Source organism: Nothoprocta perdicaria, unplaced genomic scaffold, assembly GCF_003342845.1.
Source record: "Nothoprocta perdicaria isolate Ctin4 unplaced genomic scaffold, notPer1 scaffold_56, whole genome shotgun sequence".
In the NCBI taxonomy this organism is placed as follows: Eukaryota; Metazoa; Chordata; class Aves; order Tinamiformes; family Tinamidae; genus Nothoprocta; species Nothoprocta perdicaria.
Genome location: NW_020455821.1, coordinates 3750982 through 3762324, shown reverse-complemented (window position 1 = coordinate 3762324; position 11343 = coordinate 3750982). Strand labels below are relative to the sequence as shown.

Sequence of the window (11343 nt, the reverse complement as noted above, 5' to 3'; positions counted from 1 at the left end):
CAAATCCCTTGTGTCAAGTTTCAAAGAAAAGAATTTTCCATCTCAGTCCAGATATGATATCCGGCTAGATACAGGACAAAATCTTTTGAGAACCTGGCTTGGAAGTAGGGTTAAGAGCAACAATCTTTCCTCCTTAATACTGGACTCCAAAACATCTGCAATATCTTTTCTATTAGGATGCATGTCTGTTCTTACAGGGTCAGGCCAGTGCTCTATGACTCATCTTGCAAAACTGAAATACAATCTTTGATGATCGGAGTTAGGAAAGGATCAGAAAAATGGCCTGCCACATTTCATCAGACAGGGGTATCCTGACAAAAGTTTCTATTCAAGAAGCAGGATCTAAACAAAAAATATTTCTCTGTACAGATAAAGATTTCATGATAAGAATCATTGGAAATAATTTAAAAAGAAGTTGTATTAATGTCCTCTTCTCCTTTAAACACTATCTGGGAATTAAATGAGTAGAAGTAGATCTGGAATTAAGAAGTGATGCAAGACCTGCAATTGAGCTCAGACTGGATCTTATTAGGAAATTAGATTAGAAAATGACTTTGATGTGGATGATGATGGTGACTGATGTTGATTTTGCCCCTGGTAGCTTCCTCTCTGACGCCCATTGCATAACATCTAGCCCAAGGGAGCATTGGTCACCTACCACATTTTGGAGCCTCACTTGAGTGATTGCACTGTGAAAACTGCTGAGCCCTGGGGATGGTGGTGCAAATGCAATGAGAGGGAATCCACCCACTCTTTGCCCTGATCCTGCTCAGGGTTATTTTCTTTACCTCACACATGCTTCATCTGCCCAAGGCAACAGGGGATCAACAAGTTATCCCAGCTCTTGTGAACTTTCTGGCTTGCCATGTCTTGTATATATCTTGTATATGGGATGGACTATCTGGGCTAGAAAMAAAACCACTGGGTTTGCAGGTTCCAGGGTCCCTGTGCAGCAATACTTTATTGCTCCTGTTTGGGTTGGTGTTTGAGGGTGGCTGGGGTAGAAGTCCCATACCTCAGAGGGTTACAGAGGTGCTGGGAGCAGATGTTGGGAATGATTATTTTCCTTCCCATTCATGGCTTCTGCTGTGGTTTTGGGGGAAAGAGGCATAGGATGTAGAGGACACCAGGACTCCGGCAGACTTTGTGCTGTGGAGGTTTYGGATATCCTTTGGGGCAGGAATAGAGTCACAGATGCTTAATGTTTGCAAAATCACCCAGTAATATTTTATTTATATGTATATTTTTTAATGGGCCAAATCCTTCTGGGATCCAGTGGTCTGTGTGAGGTTATTTTTCTCCTGGAAGGGGGGGATTTGCCACAGGCACAGGCACAGGCACCAGCCTGGGTGACACCAACACCGATGGGATTAGGCGGTACCCAGCCCTGCTGGGGAGGTACTGACTATTTAACCCTTGGGGCACTGGGGCACAGCAGCACTGATTTTCCCTATGAAAAGAGATCCCCTGCCATAGCCTTTCCTCTCTTTTCACCCCAACCCCTGCAGCCCTCAGTATTTAGGTAGAGAGGGCATCTCTGGCGAGGGGAAAGGCAACAGCTGTGCCCGGAGGGCGTCTTGCATCTCATTGCATCTCTTTGCATTGCACTGCGCATCCTCCCTGCCCACCCRCTGCTGCTGCAGGCTGCCTCCCTCCCTCCCTGCATCCCTCTCTCCATCCCGCCTCCTCCTCCTCTCCCTGCCTGCGCAGCGCCGCGGACATGGCGCTCAACAATTTCCTCTTCGCTCAGTGCATCTGCTACTTCCTCGCCTTCCTCTTCAGCTTCATCGTGGTGGTGCCGCTCTCCGAGAATGGCAACGACTTCCACGGGCGCTGCCTGCTCTTCACCGAGGGCATGTGGCTCAACGCCAACCTCACCGTGGAGCGGCAGCGCTTCACCGTGCAGGAGTGGGGGCCCGAGGCCGCCTGCCGCTTCAGCATCTTCACCGGCCTCCTCTCCCTGCTGCTGGCCACAGTGCAGGCCTGGCGGACCCTCTTCTTCCTCTGCAAAGGGCATGAGGAGTAAGTACCCCTAAAGGGGCTGGGGGCTGGCCTGGGGAAGGAGAGGTGAGCAGGGGCCTGGAAGCTTTTCCCCCTCCTCTCTCCCGGTATTTTTGTTTGGGTTTAGCACCATTTGGAGGTGCTGCTCCCCAGGATGGGGGTTGGGGTGAGGGGATGCCTTGCTCCCGTCCGCCCCACATGCACAATGTACATCTCCGAACTGTCATTCACAGCCTGTCAGTGAGGTGAGGATGCTCCCAGGTGGCCATGTGGGGTGTGGGACTGCATGCTCCAAGGTACTGCCAGATGCCCTCAGTCGYGGTGCTCCCACGCTGCTGCACATCCCTGCAGAAGGACACAGGCCTTCCTGGCATACACCAGATGCTGTTTGATCAGTGTGAAAACCCTTGAAGTAGCACACTTGCATGGGGAAGGGGGGAAAAAGCAGCAAGTGGTGATTCCCCCTCTCCCTATTTTTACTCTGCTTTTGTGGTGGACATGGCAACTACTGCAAACAGTGATTATCGCTTGGTGACGACATGCGTGCAAAGCTGAATGCTCTCYGCAACAAGAGCAGGGCTGCACTGATGGTTGCTCATCTTCCTCAGCGAGACTCAGATGCATAAGACTCAAGCAAGAATATCTGAAAGGTCTAGTTGCCCAGGTAGCAGCTCAGGAGAGCTTTGCTCTATGTTCAGTGCTCTGGTGACCTGTTCATAACCTTGGCAAAACTGCTAGTAAACGTAACCAAGATTGTGGGTGCTCCTAGACAGATCTCTCCAAACACAGAGGTGGGAAGGCAGGAGCAATTACTGGTGGTGATTGGACAAGGAAAGTCATTTTCCCCTTATTACAAAGGCCATGGTAGAAGTCCGTCATTTACCTCCTGGTCTATTTGAACTAGACTACCAGCTTTACCAGTGTCTGGGTTTATATCATAATCTAATGCTGGTGATACTGGGGATTGAATGCAGTATTTTTTCTCTGACTGTTTCCAACCACTCTTGGACTGCTGAATCCTAAAACTTGTTGCAGCAGAAGAGTAGAATAGCGCAGAATAGAGCAGAAGATTACTTCCACGTTAAAACTTACCTTTGAAGAATTAAATGAGGGACTTTTAACACATTTGAATCTCTCTTCTTTGGGTAAATTCTGTTACAAACAAAAATATAAGGCAGAGAGCCAGATCAGCACTGACTATCTACCACGTCCTGTCCTTTCTAGCATGGCCTGGCCTACAGCATCTCTGCTATTATTTATATGTCCAGTGTAAATCAAATGCAACACTGAGCTCTACTTCATCAGTGGAAGATCAAATTACCTTAGTGCCTGTCTTTTGCTCCAGAGTAGGAAACAGAGTAAGACCTGAAGGGCCCATGACATTGCACTGAATAGTTCTGGAAAACATTCCTTTTCTAGAGCGGTTATTGATTCTGATATTAACTCTCTTTAAGCTCTTTGGACAGCTGAAGCCTTTTCTAGCCTTCTGTCCAGAATACCATGATAAGGTGCTTACAATGGATATGGCTTTAGCAAAACTTGGAATGAAATGCGAATTAGGTGTGAAATCAGCACAGAATCACTTAATAAGCAGAGCTATAACTCGCACACACTATCTGCTTCTGCTACACCATGGGTGAGCCTGGCACTCTGCAGGCATGAACTGGTCTAGTCAAAGCCCAGCTAAGCTGTAGGGCGAGAACAGGATTCATCTCAGCATTCAGGCAGTAGTCAGATATCCCTGGGAGGTAGGCCCTACTTTAGTCTGTAAAGGCGCGAGTCCATGGTGATTTATTTCACTGTATCAGGTGTTGGTATGGGATGAATGGCCATGAGGAGGGAATCCYGAAAGTGCCCTCTGTAGCCACATTGACCCAAGAGCAAACATGATAGTCCGAGTATTAAAAGTTTCTTATCTGATTTTATAGATGTCCTCCCAAGGTCACATATGTCTTAACCATGTGTAACACCTGTAGAAATTAGGTTTGTTCAACCTTACTCCTTCCCAGGATTCAACCACTTACTCAAAAAGCCACTAAGATTTTCATTTAAYGAGCCATCAGGGAAAATAAATGATTGAGGTTTTTGTTCTCCAAATTGAGGACAATCCTTCTACCCACAGCATAATGACAGGGGTATTGGTGGGCAATTTGTTGTATTTGCCTTTACCATCTAACTTACATAGGATGACCTGCCTCCTAGAACTGTCAGTCTTTCTCCAACATAGTGTAGATAATTGGATTATGACAGCATGATCCATTTTTCAGATTATGAAAATTTCCAAATGCTACTTAAAGCAGTTTTGTGAAGCAAAGAATTTGGGCAGATGGATGAAAAAAAATAAAAGGCTTAGAAAGTTTTAAGTAACAAGTATTATGGGGTAGAGTTAAGCAGCTAGCAGTTCATCTCTCAGTGAGCCTCAAGATGCCTCAGGTCATCCTTCTAGAGTGCTAGTGACTCTCAGGTAGCATCAGATTTGGAGAATGAGTGGACAACTGGTTGGTCTTATGGGAACATTGGAAGCATTGCAAGCATCCACCCCATATACAAACCACGTGCCTGCGGTTGGTCCTGGGAGGATAGATTAACTGGGTTGATTTATATTGTAAAATATAATAGAAATATTATATTTATATATAATATAAATATAATATAAAATATTTATAGATATTATATTTATATAAATATATTTATATAAATATATAAATGATATAATAAATATTATAATCATAATTATAGAAATATAAATAAATATTAAATATAATTAATTAACTAAATATAAATATAATTAAATATAATTATATTATAATTATAAATAAATAAAAATTATAAATAAAATAATAATATAAATAATATACATATAATATATAATATATATATGATTTATATATATATAGTATATATATAAAATACAAATAATATAAAATATGAATATATAAAAAATATAAATATTATATTTTACATTGATCTGGCAAAAAGTAAAGTACTGAAGCTAGAGATATCCCAGGAGAAGCTGGCCTGTTCTGCAAATTGCTCATAAAACCAAAATTCGTGTCCTATGATGCCAGTACCATGAGTTATGTTGCTTAAAATGATTATAGTTATCAGTACTGTGTTGTTTTATTTTTAGTTTCCTTCTTCTAGGCAATTTTTGTCCCAATTATCACTTTAGTCATGAAATAATTTTAGCTCCAGTTACTATRTAATTTGAGCTAATAACATTTATTTTAACAATGGTGATTTTCATCATTACAGCTAATGAAAGCCATGATGTGTATGAACAATTACTGCTTAGTATTCATGATTTAAAACCTCATCMTCTTACTGTAAAAAAATAAAAATGAAAAGCAAAAGACCTTACAAATGACATTAATATGACTTAAAATCATAATCACAGTTTTTCAATGATGTTAGGTGTTCTTAATTAAAGCAGATGTGTTTTAAATGGAAACTGCTATCTTTGACTWTGCCCAAGGTATACTGCTTAGAGAGATTGCTGATGTTGTGTTTCAGCTGTTTATGAGYTACATTTTTCTTTGCTTTTATTGCAGCTCTTTCTTTTATGCCTTCCTGAATCTGCTGATCAGCGCCTTTGTGGTGTTTATCACATTTATTGCTAGCACTATAGTGAGCGTAGGATTTAACATGTGGTGTGATGCAATTACCGAAAAAGGGAGCATGCCAAATAGGTTAGTATTGAAGAATATGTTTAATTTCTTTCTTTCTTCCTTTCTTTCTTTCTTTCTTCCTTTCTTCCTTCCTTCCTTTTGATATATGCACAAATGAACAGTGTTGCTACAAACTGTGATTATTACATGCAAGGTGAGCAAGGGAGAGGAATTTGGAAATGCTCTATTAAGAGAAGGAATGTGGTCTTGTGAGCAGACCAGAGGACTGGGAATCTCCTGGCTTTCTGTTCTGGCTCTGCTACTGACCCACAGCATAACACGAGGCAAGTCGCTTGCCCTCCCTGTGTCACCATGCACCATCATCCAAAAATGAGTACAGAGATTTTGATCTCATAGCAGTGCTGTGGACACTCTGAGAGCCTCAGAAGTTATGATCACAAAGTACAGCTAGCTGGTACGTTATTAAAATACACAAGATGTACAGGTGCTAAGTTAGTCCATGTGATACAGCTAAAGCTGTGTTCCACGATGTTTATGCTTAGTGCAGGAAATGGATGATAGGATGAGATAGGATTTTCTATCAAATAATGAAAAGAGAAGAAAAGGTGACATTTTATTTCATATGATATTCAATAGTAGAGCTACATAAAGTAGACATTTATGTTGCCCATTGTCATATGTTGTAAAATRTCATAGCAAATATTCTGTTTAGGGCTTCAGCAATTAATTGAATTATTTGAATATTCAGTTAAAAATTTTATCTCAATTGCATAAAATGCCTAGTCGAATATTCACATAAGAACGATGACAGCACTGAAAAGGACAGAGAAGACACTGCAGAAATCAACCAAGAGATAAAAAATCAACCTCAAAATTATGGGATTTTTTTTTCACATCTGTAAATTTCCAAGTTATTTGTAAAATCTGTAGATAGCCTCTATYTCAATATCAGAGTATTGTCTCCTTGTGAGAACATCTGAAACAAAAACACCCCCACAATCCCTTCTTCTGAGGCTTTCCTGATGATGTCAAAAGGTAATGGAGGCTTGTGCACTTTGTTTCATCAAGSGGTGAAGTGACCAGACTGGGGTGATGCCAGTTGTGTGTATGTGGGAGGCTCTTGGGAAGTGGGATAAGAAGGTTTTAGGGAAATTGTTTTCATAATAATTTTAATAACGCCACTTTATGGAAGATTAATGTTATCACTGATGTAACTACATGTGTATTTTTAAGTAATCGTATGCCTCTTTTAGCCTACTTTTCGATAAAGTTAGGGAGCCACTTAGATATCTTTTGAYAGAGTATGTTATTGTGACTGTTTGAAACACATTTAAGGTGTTGCTTCATTTTACACTTACTTTGCCTCTTTGGAATCTCTAAAATAACTTTCTTTTTTTTYCCCTCTCAAATGCCTTTTTTGGATAGCTGTGAAGAACTGCAGGATATAGATCTTGAACTGAACTTAGAAAATTCTGCTTTCTATGATCAATTTGCTATTGCACAGGTAGGTCACACTAGGTTGTGCTTCTATTCCAGTTCATTTACCATTTTATCATTGATCTGGGATTGTAGGGGCTGAACTAACATCCTCTGATATTTATATATATATATATATATATATATATATAAATACCGTGAATATTTACACGGACTTCAGTAAGCACTAAATTAGGATGATAATGAGTGACATATTTGTATTTTAATTTCAAAAGAGATAGTTTCAAGTATGGATATGGAAAAGCCTGACTGCCACTCATCTTATTGCTCATCATGGAAAGTCATTATTTCTGCAAAGCACAAGCTGTACAAAGGCCTCAAAACCTGGGTGTCCTGAAGCCCTTCCTTACTGTTAGGATTAAGGAAAAAAAGGCTGAATTGCATCAGTCCATCTAGCTTTCTCTTTTCTAAGTTTATCTGAGCTCCCTTGATCTCACATAAATACAGGTACCATGGAAATAATGAAAAAATATTGTCATTTAGATCGGACTATTTTTCTGATGCATCTTTGTTAATTAGACTCCCACAGCTATAAAGCCATATTATTGAATATGTCAGCTCTGCGAATGCTCAAAACCAGTGAATATTTCCATTGTACTTTCAAGAATTAAGCACTTAAGCATATGAGCATACACAGTTCTGCAGGCAGAGCAGTCCCATCTGTGCAGGGCTGCTCCCATGCTAGTGCTGCTCCAGCATTCCTCAYAGGAACATAGGTACTACTTGTAGGCAGCTGGGCCTCTTGGACTAAAGCTACCTTTGTGTTTTCATTGCCAGCACTGGCCCTTGGAGAGCCAGCTCAGACATATCTGCCTGTAGGGCAAAGATATGTCATAAAAGTGAACCCTTCGTATCTTGCYAGCCCATACCCAGGCTGTATTTTTACAGATTTTGCCAGGAGTAATCTGCCAGSCAGTGCAAAGAGAAGAGGATTGAACCTTATACGAGGCATAACTTTGAATTCATGGGTGCTGCTAGCTTGCAAGGTGCAGCCTGTGCTCCTGCAACCTTAGCAAACACCTGCATATGAGAAAAACACCCATGYACTGTTGGACTTGACCCTGGTAAGGGTCTCAAAAGACCCTGGTAAGGGTCTCTGGAACCATCTCTCTCAAAAGGAAGCTTTGAGAGAGATTGTTATAGAAGGGAACCAAGCAGGGTACAAATCCTGCAGGGTTGTCTTCTAGCATCTGGGATGTGGTAAGCAGAACAGAATGATGACAGGAGAATGGATTTGCCCATGGAATGCAAATCAATTTGTTTGAATCAGGTAGAATGAGAAACCCAAGAACAGGCTAAACTTTCTGCCAAAAAATATACTTCCTTGTGAAAGCAATGGTTTCCTGCAGCAGACTTTACTCACTAAGCAGTGTTCTGAGTGGAGGTGTCAAGATTGTTTACAATTTAAGGAGTTGCAAAGATGGACTCTGAAGGAAACCTGAACAAAAAACAGGCACTTTAATTACCGCATATGTGTGTATGYACACACAAATGCTCACAGACACGGATAAGCATTTCCCTCCAATCTGATATTTCCTTYACCTCAGAAGACCTCTGGAAGTTTCCCTGAATTTGACTAAATCTGTTCAACTTTTTTCATATCAGCAATGATATGAATAACAGCAAGAGTAACAGCAATATTAGATATCAGAATATTTTTAAGATTACATCACATTAATGAACTAGTGCTTAAGAAATGAGTGCAATCCTATCCTCTCTCTGTCTATATATACACATATTATATCTCTGTATCTCTGTATTATATATCTATATATTGTCATATAAAACCAAATGAATATTTTCTTACACAGAGAGTTTGTGGAATAACTCAAGAATATTTTTACTGGTGAACTGAGATAGCTGTAACAATGGGCAGAACTACTTAGGAGATTTGACATACTGCATAAGATATGTAGGAACATAAACTCCCTTTAAAAACAGTGCGAATGGTTGTACAAATTGGCTATTAGAGTACACATCTGTGTTACTGTCTGGAAGTGTTAAAAAAAAGTGTTTAAATTGCTTTCTTTTTTTTTTCCTTAATCAAAAGTGCAATATGTCAAAACTGAAATAGAGGGATTCAATTAGTGCTTCTTTACTAAAAGCATAACAGAACTAAAGTGGATTTTCTGACAGAAGCCCATATTACAAATGAATGTCCTCTGAGACATGGGAGGCCCACATTCAAGTATCTTTACCAGTAAAGTGTAATTATTTCTATGAAGTTAAACAAGAGAGATCGATCAGTTAGTGATAGGAGATTTTGGAGATGGGAATTTAGTTGAGCTCTCACATATCACATATAAAATAGCCACAGGCATTTGGATGCACTGGACTGAGTTTCTCTTGCTCTCTCAATCAATCTCGTAACTAGTAACCCTGGAATGTAACAAAAWTTTTTTTTTACAGGACTCTCTATTCTATTCTATTTTGAATAGAAGTGCCTTAAAATTTATACTTCTGCAAGTGGTAGTGGTGAAGCCCAAAATTCCTAGGAATATTTTGAAAGTGTCTTAAAACATAATGCAATTCCAGAGCAAGTAAACTAAATTGCAACAGTCTAAGGACTTTGGGATGCCCAGAATGTCAAAATGGGACAGCAGGTGGATTATATATAAATCTTTATTTCTGTCTTTAGTACTTTTTTTTTTTTTCCTAGTAAATAAAGGTGTTTTCCTATAAGCTAGGAATAGGAGAAACTGTGGGGCCAAGATCTCACTGGGTGGAAGCTGGGGTGGCTACATGGCTTTTGGTTGAGTTGATATCGGTTGAGTTTTGGTTGATTTGGTTGATTGGTTGATTTGGTTGAGTTCTGATATTCACTTGTAAAGTTGACTTCAACTTTACAAAACGGTACTGACCTCTTTACTATTTCTTTTCTTCTCCAGTTCGGCCTCTGGGCTGCCTGGCTGACTTGGCTGGGAATTACCATTCTGGCTTTCCTGAAGGTCTATCACAACTACAGACAGGAGGACCTGCTAGATAGCCTGATCCATGAGAAGGAGCTGTTGCTAGGAAGATCCTCCTCACGGACCTCTTTGCAAGATGAGAAAAGTGGCATGATATAAGGTGTAAGCAAATTTGCAGGGCAGGATCTAGGTTTTCTAATTCAGTAGCGCAAGCTAAAGTTGAGTCAGAGAATTGAGTGTGATGTTTTCCTTCCTGAAACCACCCAGTTCCTTAATGATAAATTCCTGGCAGATATACTTTTGTTAGGACACAGATCATGAACATTTAAAGAACTCATGTGCCATTAATGCCACAAACCACAAACTCTGTCCTGCACGTGCAGGGAGCAGCACTAGCTGTAGTTCGCTGTTGCAAGCARAGTTCCCACATGCTGCTGCTCACCTTTGAGGGAAGTGACTGCTTCCGAGGACTGTGCTAGCAAAAACAAGCTACAGAAACTAGACTATTTCTTCAAACTGCAACAAGAGTTTTAACCGGGGTTGTGCCCAGTCTCTTTTCTCCCCCTCTCCCTCCTTTTGCTAGCAATGCTGCCCCTATCCTCAGGTTATTCTAGGTAACCACTGTTCCAATCCAGGCACAGATAGGACCTTTCCTGTCTCTGCTTTTGTTGTGTGTGCACACAGTGCTGACAACCTGTTGCTCCTGGTCCAATTTTGAGTTAGTCTAAAACAGATGAACTTCTTTTCTTAACTCTATTCTTAATATTAGGCAATTGTAGGGAATTTCATGGAACCACTATATTAGTAAGATATCTGTAAAAAAAAGTGTATCATTTGGAGGGATGGTGGAGAATATTTGTGTTCTTGTTTCTTCTCAGATTTTTGCATGACCAACATTTGTTATGGCTTCCTAAAATGTAGTGTAGCTAGCAATTGCAGAAACCTGCATAGTAAGAGACTAAGCTGAATAGATAATATTAATGTTTGCAAACTCATATATGTAACTTGCTCCCTATTACTGTGTATTATTCAATTTTGAGTATTAGAATTTATGTGTGATATTCATTTTATACAAGGTATATAAAATTATTGTGAACATTTTAATAGGTAGTTCAGTTCTGGACAGGCCCATTCTCTCCACTCACAGGCAGGACTACCAGGGCTAACAATTTTTACTATGAAAAGGGAGAAGAACCATAATTTTCACCAAGCTCACTAATGACTTTGTGACTGCTTTTTTTTTTAAATTTAATTTAATTTTATTTTTGTCAGTGCTTCAATGAAAAAAATGAACGCTTTAAGATGAG

The 11343-nt window shown here is 40.1% G+C and overlaps 1 protein-coding gene across 1 annotated transcript; it reads left to right on the top strand.

The window, feature by feature from the left end:
* The first annotated feature begins 1653 nt into the window (after nucleotides 1-1653).
* Nucleotides 1654-11041, top strand: TMEM179 (transmembrane protein 179). Its single transcript, XM_026048648.1, has 4 exons — nucleotides 1654-2022; nucleotides 5553-5690; nucleotides 7056-7134; nucleotides 10016-11041. The coding sequence occupies exons 1-4, from the start codon at nucleotides 1721-1723 to the stop codon at nucleotides 10193-10195; spliced, it is 699 nt and encodes a 232-aa protein (XP_025904433.1). The 5' UTR covers nucleotides 1654-1720; the 3' UTR covers nucleotides 10196-11041.
* The last annotated feature ends 302 nt before the right edge of the window (nucleotides 11042-11343 follow it).

Bases quoted from the DNA above. Each gene is read 5' to 3' on its own strand.
- TMEM179 (XM_026048648.1), top strand. From the start codon at position 1,721: ATGGCGCTCAACAATTTCCTCTTCGCTCAGTGCATCTGCTACTTCCTC. The intron at 2,023-5,552 runs GTAAGTACCCCT...CTTTTATTGCAG, and splicing joins CTCTGCAAAGGGCATGAGGA to CTCTTTCTTTTATGCCTTCC. The intron at 7,135-10,015 runs GTAGGTCACACT...TTTCTTCTCCAG, and splicing joins ATCAATTTGCTATTGCACAG to TTCGGCCTCTGGGCTGCCTG.